We start from the raw sequence: 19,023 nt of genomic DNA on the forward strand, positions 1-19,023 counted from the left end.
CATGCATACAAAGTACTTTTAAGATGTAATAAAACTGAACACACACAGACCTCTTCAGTTCCTGAAGAAGCTGCATACTTGGGTGAAAGGTGACAGAATACCAATGTTGAAGGCCTCGGCGGTGACAGTGAAATGATAATAAAGTGGAAGGGCATTGGGGTTTGGTTTCCCTCAGTTTCATTCTGAGAGCTAGAATTATCAGACCAGCAGGTCTGGGCCTAATATCCTTTTGTGCTGGCAGCGAATTGCAGAGTGAAGATTGTGGATGGAAATAATCAGCCCTTTTAAAGGTCAGAGGAAGTTAAGCACACCCAAAGTAGACCACGACACATCCAAGCTGATAAGAAATAACTGTCTGTGTAAGGAAGAATGAGGGTAGTTCACCTTGTCCTATTTATGCTAGCGTGATTGCTCGACTGTCAGTCAAATGTATTGGTGCATATATGCAGTCAAACCAGCCACAACTATAGGACACACTTTTCCCGGGCTAACACACTTTGAGGTGAAGCGAATAATGCACTGATGTAAAACTAGTGTGGTTGCTGTGGCTTCATAGCACTGTAACATTTGTCTTTTATGTCATTCAGCAGAGAAATATGTGAGAATCTGCATAAATCAAATATGTGGTTGGAATTGTTGTAACAGTCACTGTCTCAAACCTGCAAGTTCTTTCATTTTTAGCCATTTGGGCAGCAGAAACACCAGAACACGGTGACATAGCAAGTCTGAAGCTGATATGTTGCACATCAAGCAGATGCTGTGCACAAAAATTATACTATGAGTTAAGGTAAATATGAATAGGTCTGGTAAGAAACTGGGCAGAGTGAAGCCAGTAGTTTCCCAGTCTCTGTGCAAAGCTGGGCTTACTGGTTCTCACTCCACATTTAGTTGCAGATATGACAGTAGTATCAGTCTAGACGTTCTCCCAGAAAGCAAATGTTTCCCAAAAGGTGAAACTTTTGCATTCAGTTTGTTCTAGGCAGCAAAACAAAGGACAGATGAGTTGGGACTAAATTGTGGGTTACAGCTCTGTAGGCTATAGGAAGGTCACCCCTTCCCTTCCCTTCCCTCTGGGCATCAGTCTTGAAAACAGAGTGACGGCCCCAGAGAAGCTGATAAGTAAATACAGTTTTAATGGGCTGTGAATGGCTGGTGGTAATCTGTGCAGGCCGGGAGTGGTCAAGGCACAGAGGGCGACAGGGCATTCTGCAGCAGTTATTATTAATGCTATCATAGATCAGATATGCCAGGGGAGGAGAATGAAAGGTGGTGATGAATTTGGGCCTCCTGTCTTCCAACTGACTGGAGGACAAGCTACTGAGGCTGGTTAAGGTCATTGATGAAGGATACCACCCAAAAGAAGACACAAAGGACGATTCATTATGTATAATATAGAGGATAGGATAGTGGGATGGTATATATCCCAGGGGCCCTACAGAAAGTCATGGGGTGACAATGGGCAACTTCAAAAACACTGTGCTTCTTCTTGCCCAGTTGTTTTTTCTTTTAAACTGTATACATCACAAAAGATGTGTATATGTCAGAAATTGTTTTAGTATTCTTGAGAGTAAATCTGCGTCCTTGCAGGAAACTAAATTGTCTAACATTGCACAGTAAAATGTGGCGATTGGTGTCTGAGAGTGGAAATGTGGTTTGTTGTATCTGAACGTGTCTGGCATTTCAGTCTTCACTCAATTTTTAAAGCATGAAAGCTTCCAAATCTTTTCAACACATCAAAGACTTGAGACCTTTCTCCAAACATCAAAGTCTTAAGACCTGTCCTTGGAGAGGTCTACAGATCTAAATGTCTGTCAAGACACAATAGCTTGCATTTTTTGCCTCCCAGATATCTCTTTAAGTATTGCCTGAATTGCTCTACCTGTTTTTAAAACTTCCACATTTTATCTAGTGTGTCTTATCATTTTTAGGAGGGAGATGGATGGTGTGTGAGTTTTCACAGCAGTCAATGTCTCGGTAATTTACCCTGGGAAATGGGTTTACCATGTGCAGACCTCAGAGGAATTGAGCTACTTTTTTTAATGACTGACAGCTACAGACGATGCAACCTAAGCCACTCTGGCTCTGTCTGGTGCCCTCTCTGATTTCCTGCAGCTGAACGGACCTCAGCGTAGCATAGGCTTCAAAGGATTTGAGTCTTGGGCTCCAGAAGGGGCTACACTTGGACAACTACCAGCCTTTGTGTGAGCGAGGTTCCAGAAGTGGCTGCTTAATGTCTACCGGCTTGTCTCCGTGCCTCTAATGCTTTTTGCAGCTGTACGAGAGTATGTTTATTTCCAGGGTCAAATTGCACACATCTAGGAGGAAGTAAAAACGTGTCTCCTTTAGGAGAGAAAGGGAATTTAAAGTTATTGAGAAAAGAGGCCCGAAATGTAGAACAGATGCAGTGGCTGTAATGAGCATATAATGGCCAAAGACAGTTCATTTTGCCTTTTGCCTGCCAATATCTTTCCAACATTGGAGATGGATCCACACATTCTGTATTTGTGGATGTGAGTAGTGCCCTGGGTGGTTTCCTTTGTCTTCACCAGACCTTTAAAGACAAATTGTACCTTCTACATGCACTTAATCTTATTTAAAGTATGGGCTGGGAAACCACGTATGCCTTACCACTCAACTGGCTAAAGGTTTTCTGAGTCTGTCCTGCTGTAAAATAGGACTACATGTGTACAAGCAGGTAGAAATGACCAACATAAAAGTGTAAATTCGGGACGACATGTACACAGTCACCTGGGGCTCATGTGAGAGGGCAGGGACAAATTAAGGTTGTCAGTCCAGGCACTTACAGTATATCTCCACATACTCTAGTAATTATTAGTTTACATTATTATTATTTTAATTATTATCACTGGGATAATTATATTTCAAAACTGCAGCTCTTTCTCACAGTGAAAATACAAATCAAACTAAAGTTAGCACCAGACCTCACTGATCACAGCATAGACAAGCAAAGCAATGAAAGTGATCCTCAGCAAAAGAATGATTAGACTGTGACTCATCTGATAGTTCTGTATTTAGTGCTCATGGATCTTTCTTTATCTTTCCTTCACAACACCATCTGGCCTCCACAGGAAAAAAAAATCTGCTGTGTGGCTCATACTTTAATCAATCAATAGATTACTGTAATAAAGCATGTTTCACTTCCTTTTAAGTGTTTCAGTTTTGAAAAATTCATAGTCAGCCACAATTATTATGTTTCAAGGGCTTCTCTTAAAAAGGTACCCCACTACTTCACACGAGAACGCTGCCACGGGCATCCAGTATTCAAGAAGAAGCGTCCTTGTGGCACCTAATTGACAAATTGTGGTAAATAGAATGAATTAATAAACATGTTCCAATAGATATTTCAAAGAAACTCATCAATTGGGCACTAGTGCCTCACCTTAACACACAGGCAGTGATTGAATGCATCTCTCTCATGATGACAGAGTCAAAACACCAATGTGTGATATTTTTTCTACTGTCAGTCTTTTATTTATTTGTTTATTTTTATCACACATTTCCAATTTTATCTCCACTGTGTCCATGGTTGCCTTCTGCCCTCTACATCAACTGCGAGCCCCACAAAGCTTTTCAGTTGACTTCCCAGACCACACGGGGTCGCTAGTGCCTGGCAAGTGGCGTATCCGTGCAATGAATTGGACATTACCGGCACACAACTTTAAATAAAAGTCCTTAATTTTGGACACAGGGATCGACAGAAAGCTACATTTAGTAAAGGTGTAAAAAGTATGACTTCGGTTAAAAAACGCCAGTGTGAGGATGAACAGTACTTTGATGCAGATGGCTTTAGGTTTAGGAGTGAATTCAATCGTATAAAAAAAATGATTGTTTACTCTCACTGCCATCAGTGGAGGATCCTATGATGTGTTCTTGGAGCGCCACACGCCCCCTGTGTGTGTGTGTGTGTGTGTGTGTGTGTGTGTGTGTGTGTGTGTGTGTGTGCCAATAACAGCTACTGTCACTATAGGCTTTCTTCTGCTGCTCTCGACGCGCATTGGACAGCCTGGCAATGCGCAAGGTGCACAGAAACTGTAGCCTATAGCCTGTCTACAGAAACTGCACTTTCGCTGAATGTTTGGGCCACCTGCTGCCAAAGTCTAATTGGAAGTGACAGCAAAACATTTGGCACCGAGAACAGAGCTGCGCGCTCTCCGTGGCTGCTGTGTACTGCTGGAGTTGCTTTCAGTGTACGGACTTCACGAAACCTTAAGGTTGTCTGGGGGTGGATGCATGTTGACCTATGCTGCGACTTGAACTTCTCCACGTTTATATATTTCACCATACACGATGCCGGGCGGGAGCTGCTTCTGTTCCTCCCAGATTGTGGGACTTTCGGCCGCACGACACGGCAGCCAACTTTAGGAGCCCGGTTTTTGCGGAGGATACAGAGCAGACAAATCGGCCAACTAAGGACCAAGGGATTGAGCACACTTTCAATTCTTTTCTTCCTGGATAACACTCAATTGTAACTCATCGAAAATCTTTGTAAAAAACAAAATGCATCGCAGCAGAGGTTTCATGGGGGTTTGAAGTATTTTGTGAGGTGTCTACTTGGTTTCTCCTCCAGCAATGCTTCAAAGAGTGATGCAAAGCTGCGCGCAAGTTCCTTCTCTTCAATTCTTGATTTTTCCGGACAAAAACAAGTAGTTCAGACTCCACCAAGAAGGCTTTCAAAATTACTTTTTCACATGGACGTTTAAAAAAAACAAAAAACATGCAATGTGCCAATGAATGGATGAGGCTCGACGTTTTTTGAAATCAGAAACGATGCTTTTTCGATTTGTACCAGCGATGCTTCAAGTTGGATTCTTTTCTCCGAATTAAGACATTTCGGCTTCCATACAATTTTTTTAGGGGGATTCTTCTTTTGCCAACAGCTCAAAGAAACATGTTGCATATCCTTGCGCTTCAGTCAGTGCTGTTACTTCTGGGAGGTAAGCACAGCTTCAGCATATTTGTCATTTTGTTTTAACAAATAATGTGGTGCCAGACACAAAGCAGTACAGTACAAACTGAGTGGCGTTGGTTTGCAACGTTTTCCTGTGTGGGACAAATCCAATCTGACATACAGGGCAGTAACATCCTGCGATTATAAGATAGATTATAAAATAATTACTGTATACATACATACATATATACACATACATACATACATACATACATACATACATACATACATACATACATACATACATACATACATACATACATACATACATACATATATGTATGTAATGCTACAATGTCTGAATTATAGTTTCATGCAGCATTGATCTGTAAACTTTAGACTTACTTAAATTTACTCGGTGACAATAATTAAATGGAAATCAATCATTTGTGTAGTTTCATGTATATATAATGTAACATGAAGTCTCCACTGCAGCCAGTGGCTCAAAGCTCAGTGGCTGTGCACCTGTACAACATGCCCAGAGCACCTCTGGCCTTACAAAAACATTTATCTCATGAATATTTCAACATGACAAGAATTCTCTTGTGCAGCAGAAGCATTGGGACTATATTACCTCTTGGCTTGTCATGATATTACATAAAAAAATCATCTCAAAGCCTGTAATTATTTTATGTGTTATGATGTTGAAAAGTTTTAGGGACCTGCAGTGGTTTGACATCTCTGGAGCCCACAATCACAACAGGATAGTGTTGTTATATAAAAAAAACTATTCCTGAATTCTTGCAATGAGAATGTAAATTGCAGTGTCTCTGCACATGTTATTCCACCAGTATTTCCTTTCGCTGCCTGCAGCCAGAATATACAGATCTGACAGCAGCTGGTGGTCTGGCTAATGGATCCCTTCTGTCTTGTGGGAACCTGAAATGCTTTTTGGAAAATGCATCCTGCCAGTTCTGTGAATATTTTTTCCAGATAGCGGAAAAGTAATTGTTCATGCATTCAAGTTAAGAAAAATTTAAGCTTTGCAGCTGAAAATGGTCAACTTAATATCTGCAATGGAAATAACTTTCTCATTAGGTCACAATAACTTGTGGGTTTTTGTTTTTTTACTTTAAGCCCACAAATCAAAATTTAATGGAAGCCCACAGTCATATACTTATAGTGTAAATAAAAGAACCACCTACACTGATTACATACAGAATGAAAGGTCATGTAATTCCAGAGAGGCGGCTCTAAACACTCTCAAACTGAGTCTCACACATCCTTTGTGCAAGCACACCTTGATGATGCTTTGGGCTCGGGGGATGACTCTTCTAAGACAGTGTTTCTGTTGTGAGTGCTGACTCACTGGCTTGAAGTGTATGAAAGTGATGTTTGCCATATGCCAAGGCCTTCTTAGAACCAGTGTGATCCTAATTGATCATCATTTGTCATGAAACTGCAGGACAAAGCTTCACACTGTGAATAGTGATAACTCACTCCAGGATGGGAGAGGATCAGTTGCATGTTAGAAAAATGCCTGTACAGCAAAATGAAGCCATAATTTGGGAGAGAAATGTGGTAAATTAGTATGACTGTGACGAGACATTTTGTTTATTGAAGCTGGAATATTATCAGGGTAACTGAAATCTGCTGAATAAAATGTCATCGTGATAAAGGGATGAGAAAGACTAAAGGTCTTATTCTGTTTTGAGAGTAATGGCCTTCTTTCTTATATTTAAAAAAAAAAAAAAAGCTGTCCTCTCTATTAATTGAAGCCCCAAGGTGTGTTCTAGTGAGACGCCTCGCTGGGATTTCTGAGTAGACTATTCAATGTTCCCTCCCTTCGTCTTATCCCTGAGCTTAACAAGATCCAAAAGGGGATCAAGCAGGGATAGTTTTCAATCTACATCTTTAAGTACTGAGCACACAGCCCATGCTGCCTCCTGTCTCCTGTCTTTCTCTCCACATACATCTGTATCCCTGTCAAGGGATGTGTAGATTCTCATGCCCTTTCTCCATGGAGAGTTTTTCTGTTGTTGTCTTCAGAAAGACTCACTGCTGTGGTCGTGTGCCCCAGCACCGTGGCACACATCCAGCTCCTCTTTTTTTGCCCCTGGCAGTCCTTTAAGCCTTACAACTCACGTCCTTGAGCAAGCAGCGAACAAGAAATAGGGGAGAGTAGTGACATACTGTGGGCACAGCAAATGGTCTATTTTTGAAAACTTTTATGGGAAAAGGGAAAATATGAGTGAAATCAATGAACTAACAAACAGTTGTATAAAGTTATCTCCGTAAAAGCAGCTGTGTGCTCAGTTTAAAAGCCCTGCTGTGCACAGCCATGTTAAATCCCAGCTGAGAGCAGATTAGTTTATAGACTAATCATGTTTATCTTAATGCCCTTCTGTATAAACGAGACTGTTTCATATTTCTGTGTCTTATTGGTTTAGGTCAGAGCCGATAGGTTTCTTTTGTGGACTCAGGCAGTGGTGTGAATTCATCCACCAACCCAGTGGTTTTGCTTCAACTTCACACCTCAGTGTAGTTTTTGTGTTGCACCAGAAGGTTTTAAATTTAGAGTCTTCAGTCTTCAGAATCAGAATTACTAATTGTGAATATAAATTCTACTTTGACAGCGCATACATGAATCACGAGTTAAGATTAAACCAGTTTCTCTGTTTTAAGTAAGCATGAATTGGGTCCATTTTGCTGGTAAATCATGAGCAGAATATAATAAATCGTTGGCTTTGCGGTGCAGTTGGGTTCAAAATTTTGCATGTCCTTATTTTTAAATGGAAGAAATATTCAAAGCACATTCAGCTGGTACAAATGTTCCTTAATCATTGAAAATAACAAAAATGATCAAGGTATGTATAAATTAAAATTATATCAGTGCAACAGATTGCATCCCCCTTAATAAATAAATAAAAAATAGCTTTAATTAATTTGTGACACACAACCAGGGAACCTCCGTGTTGGCTTAATGAGCATTAAATATAATATATTACAATTTAAATACATATTTTATGATCTTTGCCATTTCAAAATAAGGGGATGCAAACTTTTGCACCCACCTGTATTTTTTTTTATCAAGTCTATGTTACAGCAATGCTTTGGGCACACTAGTACACTTCTGAGACTCTGGACATTGATAAAAAGAGGCAGATTTTTCCAATCTCTCAGATCCAATTTGGTGTGACTTAGGTGTTTCCTGTAGTTTCTCTTCGTGGAAGACAAATGAAAGGGACACAGTATTAGTACTATCTAGTGTGTATTTGGCAGCCATCACAAATATCTCATGCTGTATGTTTGTATGTCAAACTGTGTACACCTTTTTGGTTTAATGACCATTTTATGAAAGACACAGAGTAGCCTGTACTGCTCTGTGCTTCTCATTATACTTGTGTGGGGGAGGCATACATTGTAGCTTTCCAGTCACTGAGTCAAAAAGAGGTTTTTGCCCCCATAAATTCCCATATCATCACGATAATGTCCTGATATAATGTCCTAATATTTCCACATTGCACATCTGCCCTGTGTTAATTAGCTCCATGATCTCACATTCAATTTAATCAGATTTCATTATTGGGGAAGGTGAAGGGGGGAGCTGCGTAAAGGCTTTGAAGGGAGGGGTTGTGAATGTGTGTGTGGGTGGATGAAGAAGGGGCCTCATTGTAATAATCGAATAACATGCTGATGCAGTGCTTGCATCCTCTCATCAGTAGTGGTGTGTGAGCAGGGGACCTCTTAATAAATCTAGCCAGGCATTTGCAACCACAGTGCATAAGAATCTACCATCCCTTGAAAGGCATACGGATGTGGGATACCGTGGGTGCCTCTGTCACCAGCCACATTGGCTAGCAGAGGGAAAAGTCTAGGCTGCATCACACTGTTTTGAACTTTTCTGTAGGAAGGATTCATTGTAAATCATGAACTCGGACTTTACTGGCTATTTAGGTAAAGAATCCTCAGGTATTTCATAGGATAATTAAAAACTTGGTGCTACTTGTGGTATGCGACAGCATGAGAATTCAAAGGATCTTTATAGACCCAAGGATTCATCCCGTAGGGGCCCTGATGACTCGTCAGAATTGCACAAAGCCTTTGTGCACTCAGTGTGTGTGTGTGTCCCTACATTCTGGTCAGCTGCCAGCTCTGCCTGGTCATTCCTCTCTCATCCATCTATTATCTGTACTCATTTATCCTGTTTAGGGCTTATCAGCTGTCATACTGTAAACTCCACACAAAAAAGCCACAGTTGGCCAGAGACCTACTATTTTATACCCCTCTATCGTTTTTATTATATTGTGCGTGAGGTGTTCATTAACCATACAGAGTATTGGTCAGTTGTGTTTTAAAATTATATCAACCACAGGAGCAACTAACCCCCTCACCCCACTCTGCCAACGAAACATGTTTTTTATAGCGTAATGTCAGAGAATTTAATTTAGTTCCATAGTAGGAGTGGAACAAAAAAAATTGGTTTGTCGATTTTTCGCAATATTTTTACCTAAAATGTCTAAATTGACACAGCCACATTCAGGCTGTTTGTGGTTTGGACTTACCAGAGCGGCACTAACCACTGATGCATTGGCATCGTTCAAATTAAAAGTTTGGATCCACTTTGGATCTTAAAGTGATGAAACACAGAAGGTCGGACAAAACTATCTATTCTTCAAGAACTTTCTTGAGAAACTTGAAAGTACAATGGCAACATGACCAACATGTCCATGTTTCTGCCCATCATCCTGGTTTGTATGAGAAAACAATGAACATTAACGGTGCAACAGTTATACGCTCACACATCCACAAACCTTTCTTTTTCATCACCAAGGGCGATGGAGTTGGCCTTTCAGTGCAGTTGAAAAATGCGATAATTATGGTTCATTTTATTGACGACAGGTGGGAAATGATGAATGCTATGGCTGATTTTCTGGTGAAACATCGTATGTCACAGAATCACTGGTGTTATAATGTATCAATATCATGGACAAAATATTGTGATTGCATTGTATTCTAAGTAAACCTGTGATTCCCTCCCCTATTCCATAACTGAACTCTGACCTAGCTCTTGTGAATTGTGACCTCGCAAAACATTGTTCATGGCAATGGACAATGTTGTTTCTAAATTAGTATCTGAAGCACTGTTGCTGTCTCTAGAACACTACAGCCAACATGACTAAGCCTCTTAACTAAGTTGTCACTAAGAAGATCATGTAAACATTTTTTAATAAATGATTTTAGCGGAATTTAAAAACACTTTTACCTTGAATATTTATGAAAGGAAATAATGACTATGCTAGAAAAGTAGAATTCCAGTTATGTTTTCCAGAAATTACAGCAACAGTTCTCTGGTTGACTGCTGTACCTTTAATAACCTTCTGTGCTTGCATTACTGCAGGATCAAGCACATATTATACACCAGACAATGGAATATTTCTTTAATACAAGAACTCACACTCAAACTTTGAGTTGAAACACCAGTATGCAGTTTTCTTCTTTTTACTTTGTCAGAGAGATTTAATACTCCAACATAACTATTGTGCATTGTAACTATACAGAACAATTTCAGCTAACTAATGATTTCAATGGCATCAAAGAAATGCTTTCACAGGTTCCCTCTTCAGACATCTTAACCGTGTTGTGATTTAACACTGCATTTCCCCTTAATACCTTATTTTTGAATACCCTATTTCGTAATGCAAAAGTGCTACTTTTAATTATAGCTGGACATTTTTATGAAAAGAAGGAGAAAAAGACATTTGTACAGTTCATTGTAAATCCAATGCTGTTGAATGATGTGATATTAAAAATACATTATTATTACGTCAGCACATTAATAAAATGTCAATAATGTGGGAGCTTCCACTAGAAACAAAGCTTCTAAGACAGCATTTGACAGTGTTAGATATTTATGATATATATACTGCATTAAGCCTCAAACAACATCTATATACACCCAAGCACTTTATTGCCTTGTAACTATTGTGACTGCCGTGCAAGCACCAATATGAGGACAAAGATAACAAACTTAGGCATTGATCAGACAAAGCGCTTTTTCAGGTTGCAAAATGCAAGACGCATTGCACTGCCTTATGTTGAGGCCTACAAGAAAAAAACGTCTGCAAAAAAACCTGACGTGCATACAGTGGAAAGATGCACTGTATGCACAGTGCTCAGCCGTGCTAAAGAAGCAAGAAAAAAGCTTCACTGTAATTAAAAACAATTACAAAAAGGCATCCCAGGCTGTGTCTCATCTGGGTCTTAAACTATAGAATATTTTCCACAAAAAAGTCCGTCAACGAGCTGTTTGTATCACAGCTATTTTCTGTTTCTCCTGCCTGTGACGACATAGGTTCTTATATGCTGTTCTTTAAGTGTGACTTGCTTCCTTCCTGTCAGCAGAAATGAATCCATAACTCTGACTGGTTACACATTTTTGATTTGAGTAATCACAGGCAGGTGGCTGGACAACAGGCTGTCACTACATCTGAGAGAGTGTAGCACTTGGTTGTGTGCGGGGCTGTCTCTGTCTATCAGAGTCATCGGAGCCTAACGCATTAGAGGCAATGATCTGACAGGTACATATTGTCAAGGCCCATTGACTTCTTTGTGGTGTGGCTGATTGATTGTCAAGATTATGTTAAAATGGGAGTTGTGTGCCTCTTTGTGATTCAGAGTAGCGTGCTCATGCAGTAGAATGCTAAAAAGCAGCCTTAAAACCATCACTGAAGCAGGGAATTTTAATTTTAAAATATATTAGTTTTATCCCTTGAGCAATCCATTCTGTTTGTGAATAATCACTGTTGTCTGCTGTAGCAGCAACAGTACCGAGGAGTTTGCTGTGACCTCTCAACTGTGACAGCAAACCAATGTACCGCTGCATGAAAAATGAATTATGGTAGATGGAAAGGTGCTTCTGACACAGCACATTTTATAATTCGAAACAAAGAGCATTTGCCTAATATATAAATCTTTGGGATAAAAAAAAAATCCTTGAGTGAAATCAACATGTTTATTGTAAGTAAAGCAGCTCTGGGCTTTACTTCAGTGTGACTCTGAAGATTAACATTTCAGCTCTGGCTAACTTTACTTTGTTCAAAAATAATGACAGTGCTATTCTATCTTAGTGACCAGACAAATGCATATTTCGTTACCTCTTGTTTTTAATATTTATTTGCATTTTTTTATTGGCTCCAGCACTCGCACCACCCTTAACAGGGTTAGTAGTTAAGGTAATGGATGATAGGATGTTACAGTGTTGATTAACAGGAAGAAGGTATCATTAATAAATGTAGACAGACTAAGAAAGGATGGTGGTTGGTCCAATTTTATCTGCCATGAAATAAATGACTCAAAATTACCCTATTTTAGGTGATTATTGTCTTCATCACAAATATGTCACATGATAAGGGAATTGTGGAGTTCTTTATGACTGTGTTTATGTGGACTGCTGCAATGCAGTGATCTTCATTAAATTAATGATTGATGAATTGCCTTGATCCATACTAGCAGATTTACAGGTATTGGCATACTCAGTATGTTGTCCAGTAAATAATCCGTTGCAGTAGAGACATGTCAAAGATACTGTATATTTGATGTGGCTAACAGACAGTGTCTCTTCTACATAGTTTGTCCACCACAAGAACTGATAAGTATTGTTCAGGTAGAAAATGTCCTGCACACTATAAATCATCATTTGGTTTCATTTACCTTTTAAAACCACTTCAGGACTTTCTGGCAGTCAGTGCAGAAAACAGTGAAACACAGCATTTTCATGTGATTACATTAGAAATAGTTGCTTCATATCAGGCAGCCACCAACATTAGAAATCAATTTGAGGTTTCAGGCCACCAGTAACTGTACGTCTAATCTTCCCTCTTCCTTTCGCCGTTTTGGTTTTGGCACCCACAGACCCAAACTATTGTGGGAAATATACGGCTCTTTAGCTGCTAAATGTCCCACTAGGTTTATTAGCCAGGCGCTGCCTGTGTCTGTCTGCTGTTTTGTTCTTGGTGGTAAACAGTGGATTTATTGGCACATTCCATGAAAACACCAGCCTGCTATGTCTAAAAACAAGTTTGATGGGAATGGAAACCACAACCATTAAATCAAAACAATGAGCTAAAAAAATGGCAAAAACTTGTTAAATTTCCTGGGTAACTGCAGAAATGGTTGAGTTCATGAGTGCAGTTCACCTAATTCACATTACACACAGTAATTTGATTATTTAAAGAAAAAAAATATTGATGCCTCTTCAGAGTTCTGGATTTTTAAGGGATTACTGGCCAAAAGGTTGCAAATGTATGTATGCATCATTTTAAAAAATACTTACATTTTAAATTTTTCATTTTTACATAATCAAATTTGTATCCATATTGGCTTCAAGAACCCAGTATACATCAGGCTTTAACTTACATGTAACGTATATAACAATATGTTTGCATTATAAAATTGGTACCACAGATTTGCAATGATTATAGGATGTGATGTTTCTTTGCTGCTGTTATTTTAAAGCCAGAGCTCAACAAAAATAAATCCACAGAATAATAATTTGTTCACTAACTACAAGTCAGTTAAGTGTAAATGGCCTCAAATACACTTTGAGCGTTGACTAGATGGTACTTGGTGTAATTAGAATTCCAGTGTATGCGTACATTTTCAGTCAGTCTCCACACAATCACTTGCTCCTAATCAGTGTGAAAGTAATGGCCACCACAGAGTACAATCACTGTACGAGTTAGTCCAGCTCAAATTCAATGAACTCCCTTTTGTAAACTCACATGAGTCAGCATGACTCTATTCATAGATGCAGAGCACAAAGTCTTCCTGCACATATTAACATACTGGATCTTAAAAGCATTGTTATTATATTTATTTATCTTGGTCTTCAACTAGATGTGAAGCAAAGACATGTTTTCACGTTCTCATCATGCTCCTTCTGTCCAGCGGCCCCCAGTCCTCAGTTTTTGGCAGACTGGGTAATTCTTGCTGCATTGTTTCTCTTAAGCTGGGGGAAAGGGTTACGTTTGCCCAGTCACAACATAGACAGTGTGGCAACTGCGAGCCATTGGCCCTTCAGTGCTTAGTGGTGTCACCCAGGCCAGGAGGAACAGCGCTGGCAGTTAGCACATCCTGCCATAGCTCGCTCTCAACCCCTATCTGCGCCTGCAGATTCTCCTCTTAACCCAGGGGCCCTCAATTTCAGACAACATGGGAAGAGCCACACCAAGCTGAGACAGAGTGACCCCAGTGATAACAAGGGATTAGCTTAAAATATTACAGTTTAAATTAAATTGGGCGAAAAAGCTCCATCAGGTTGTTAATGCAACACTCTATGCTTTTTTTCCCACCTGCACAGAATCAGAATTCAGAATAGTTACCTTTGTTAAGGGTTTGGCTCTAGAGAGGCCATTTCTTGCTTGGTCTACCATTTTGTCCTTAAATATTTAATTAGCTTGTGTAAATTTAGAAGCAAATACAGTAAAACTCTGCAGTGAGCCAGTAAATTGAATCAAAACTCGATGAATTGTCACAAAAATATTCATGGTTGCTTCCAGGGGGTGAACTTTGATGACTTATCTTACTGAAATTCAAGTTTCCTTCAGGATGAATATTGCCATAAATTTTGGTGTTCACTTTACTTTCATCATCACTAAAATAATATGGGCATATATATGAATATTCCAGCAATCCATCATCTTGTTGATGATCTGTGACCTTGATCAGCAGCCAGGTACCTCTCGATTATTCCAAATAACTTTTAGAATAACATGCTAAACTAACATGGTAATTTTTATACCTGGTAAACAGCCGTGAGCTGACGGGGTCAGTGTGACACAAACCATATAGCAATGCTGTCCCAAAGTTCCCCCTTAATATGTCATAAAATATTAAACAAGACAAGAAAATGAATAAAGAGAATTTGGGGTATGAAGAAAGCAGTAAAGCACTAACTACTGGAGTCAAGTTTACTTAACGATCCTTGAGTCTGTCAGTATGCATGATGACGCATAATGGGTTAAGAGTTCAGAAATGCAAGCTGGAGGCAAGCTGCTGACTGGGCCGAAGTTAAACCTTAGAATTGACTCTGGACTTTAGTGGCATGCAGTGGAGGGAGGCTAATATGGTGGTTGCCTTAAAAGCTTAGCAGCACATTTTTCTACAAAAGAAAAAAAGAAAGCAGAAGCAAAGATGCATAGTTTGTCAGTGTGTATTCTTTAAGCCCTATATAATAAGTTTGAGTTAAAACTTTGGCTCTGAATTACATTTGGAAGAGTGATAAACAGAAGAACTTTGTACTAGTGTACATAACACTACTATTGTGCCACCATCACGTTTTAAATTGACATTATTCTAGATAATATGCTGAAATTATTTTTGTGTTGAAACTAGTGGAAACTAGCTGCCCTCTCACATTTCACTCATGCCTCGGATCCACTGGCAGTGTTAAGAGGTCATGCTATGATTTCCTCAGAGGGCATGCTAACCGTTCCCCTGTATAAGCTCGAGGTAAGTGCAAACATGCACTTGGCAAGTGGTTTTTCTGTCCTGCTGGGCTGCATTTGATTGCTACAGCTGTGTTGTTCCATGCTGTTTTTGTGTATCCTGTGAAAACCCTAATGACTGTTGTCTGAAGGCCCTGTAATTAGATGTTTTGGGACTATGGCAACCGCTGAAGTTCAGAGTCATGTAATCCGGGTTTTATCTATAACAGCAAATGTCATGTCTAATTGATCTGCGTATATAGAGCTATACAATGGTACATCTCATTTAACCCATTAATAGACATGCTCACACACCAATGATGGCAGCTGCCAGGTGCTCACCAGACTCACTGAGAGAACCTTGGGGTTTAGTGTCTTCACCAAGGATACTTTAATCACAGCCAGGAGGGGCCGGGAGTCGAACCACTGAGGTTTATGGACTACTACCATACCAACTTACCTACAAAACCTCCCAAAAGTTTCCTTTTTTTTTTTTTTTGCCACTACGGTGGCCCATAGAGCACTGCAAATTGAGAACACAAGCAAATTAAAGAAAACATCTTCATCAATTTGACAACACAGGCACAGCTTTAAGAAACACAGTGCAAAGAGCCACAACACAGTCAAAAGAAACGCATTGCAAAATGTTTAGTCAGTGTGTTTAGTGTTTGTCACATATTGATGACGTTGTTAAACACTTCTAAGATACGTGTCCATTTGCTAGTGATGGGCGGATCAATACCAAAATATCGATATTTCGATCTTGACGGCCAATTTTTAAATATCGATTCTCAAGTTAAAATATCGATATTTTCTGTTTATTTATTCATATTTTCTCTGCAGTCATATCCGAATGTTTTCTGCTCCTTCTACATCAATTTGTATATTATTTGTGATGCACCGCATAGGAACTACTTTTCCTTCCGCCGATCCGCCCCATGATCCACAATCTTCAACTAAACTTCTTCGACACGTGCTCGGCCGGCTGGCGGCTCCACCTCCAAACACAGGCAGCATTTCGGAGCGAAATGTATCATTTTTATTCACGGACTATTTCGCTACGAATGTTCTGTTTCAAGAGAATTGTAGAAATAGGCAAAGAGTGTCTAATCCATAATTGGTTTTAAACAAAGGGAAGGAAATACAGATGGGTATATAAGACATACATGTAGATGAGGGCGAGTCATGGATATCAAGTGACATAAACTGTTCACCTGATAAAGAAAGTGTCATGCTGTTGTCATGGAGATAAGTCAGAACGTTAATACGTTTTATTTAAAATAATGAAAATGTTAAAAATGCCAATAGGTTGAACAATGATTTTGCTGTCGTTTTAATGTTTTTAATTATTCCCTGTAAGGGCTCACGTGATTGTGTTTCATCGTGATCAGATGACAGAATTAACATAACACTCTGGATATCGGATCGGATCGATATCGCTAAATTAGCCAAGGTATTACTTGGTATGGGATCGAATCTGAAATCACTGGTATCGCCCATCACTACCATTTGCACTAGAAGTGGTCATCACTGGTCCTTTTTATGGCCGGTCTAAGCCACCTACACATAGGAATCAACCTGGGACAGACTGCAGTATTCATAGCTGGTATGGCTGAATGTAGGAAAGCAGAGCCAAGAAGAAATAAGTGAGGTCCATTATGAGGCTGTAAAGGAGTTTCTACTCCATTACAGTATTATGGAAAAAATTGCTAGAGCACACTGTTTCTCTGATCCTATGGCTGCCCATCAACAAAACCCTAAATTTTTGTTCAAGCTAAGTTGATAAACCTGACTGCTCCTGGGCCTTCAGCTGAAAGTGATGTGGACTGTGAGAAGTTTTCATCCAATTTTAATGAAAACATAGAGAATCAACATAGAATGTTGTTGTTTGTTTTGACAGTAACTTAAACTTTAAACAGTACGTGCATTAGTGATTTTACCATCACAGAAATGTTTATTTTTGAATATCATTTGTGCCCTTGTTTTCTTATTCCTTGGTGACTCTAACAATCTTTTTACCTGCCACAGTCAAAAATAAATTAATTGCCTCCAGGTTCTTGAGAATTCAGCTACGAGACTTTTAACTATGACGAGAACACATTACACTTGTTTTAGCCTCTTTACACTTCAGACACCCAGTATGTTGTAGAATTGATTTTTAGATCGTACTGTTGACTTTCAAACTCTTAACGCCTCTCCCCAATCATATATCTGAACTCTTAGTTCCTCATGCGCCTGTACATAGCTTGATATATTCCAAAAGAGGCTTTTTATCTTTCGCTGAGGTCTGGCTGAAAACTCGAGGTGTTTGGGATTTTTTGCAGTTTGAGCCCCAACGCTCTGGAATAAACTACCTGAGGACATCAGCTCATCAGAGTCAGTAGCCTCTTTTAAAACCCCTTTTTAAAAAGAAGAGAAGGAAGAACCTACCAATATTTTATTTGATTTAAATAATGCTGCTAGATGCTACACAGCCTGACCAAAAAGTCACCATCTGGATCTAACTAAGCAAATAGGTAAGAGCCTTCTATTGGAAATTAACGGAAGGGATTAATTTGTCTCAGCTGTCTAACCTGGCACAGGTTATTCAACCCCAACTGATACCTGAGAACCTGAATATACTGAATGACCAGGTTTTTTCCATCAATGGATTTTTTTTCTTTCGTGATGGCACAGGCCTATTTCAAGAGGACAATGCCAGGATTCATAGTGCTCAAATTGTGAAAGGCTTGTTCAGGGAGCATGAGACGTTATTTTCACACATTGATTGGCCCCCACACAGCTGGTTTAGGAATGTGCTCTGTAAATAGAGATTAGTATTTTTATTATTGCTTTTACATAAATTTTTAATCCTGTATTTTTGGAGTTTGGATGGCTGCTTAAACAATACACATGCTAAAGCATGAAAAGTATAAATGACTTATAAACCAAGGAAGCATGTGAATATTTGTTGTACATATATTCCTCTTCAGATATGGAAGCCAAGTTGCTTCATCAACAAACACAATATTTTTAAGCTGATTCAATATAAACAGTTCTGATCTTTCATGTCTATATCGAACACACCCATTAAACATGCAAAGTAAAGGTGGAAAAAGTAATGGCAACAGTGTTTTAACAGCTGGCTGAACCACCTCATTAACTGTTGAATACACCTGCACAATGACCACAAGGTACTTTGGACCATTTTTTCCCGGTGTTTTCTATGTCTGGTGTGAATAGCTCTTTAGAGGTCAATCCACCACATCTCTATTGGACGTCTATTTGACTGGGAAACTCAAAAAGGCACAATATGTGTCTCTGACACTATGATTAGGCTTATTGCCCTGCTCCATTGCCCAACTTATTGTATATATCAGCTTGCAAACAACTATTCTGACATTGTCCTGAAAGATACTGTGATAAACTTGGAAACTAATTTTCCGCTCGACTACGACAAATGGTTCAGGTCCAGAGGCAGCAAAGCAGCCCCAAATCATGATGCTCCCACAGTTGGGACGATAATTATGTTTGTTGTATCAAGGTGGTCATAGGCAAACTTCAGGCAAGCTGCAGTGTTGTTTTTGGGGAGCAATCTTTTTGGAGAGTAGCCTACAGATTGAGAAGATGTCCATCTGTGGACTGATG

General features: G+C 39.4%; 1 protein-coding gene across 1 annotated transcript in view; it reads left to right on the plus strand.

Annotated features, from left to right (window-relative positions):
• The first annotated feature begins 3,965 nt into the window (after positions 1-3,965).
• si:dkeyp-14d3.1 (transmembrane protein 132C) overlaps positions 3,966-19,023 on the plus strand; it is a 122,434-nt gene continuing 107,376 nt past the window's right edge. Inside the window, exon 1 of the mRNA XM_067522029.1 lies at positions 3,966-4,955. Within this exon, the coding sequence (XP_067378130.1) occupies positions 4,910-4,955 (46 nt within the window). The 5' untranslated portion in view covers positions 3,966-4,909. The remainder of the gene's footprint in view (positions 4,956-19,023) is intronic.

Source organism: Channa argus, chromosome 11 (genome assembly GCF_033026475.1).
Source record: "Channa argus isolate prfri chromosome 11, Channa argus male v1.0, whole genome shotgun sequence".
NCBI classification, from domain to species: Eukaryota; Metazoa; Chordata; class Actinopteri; order Anabantiformes; family Channidae; genus Channa; species Channa argus.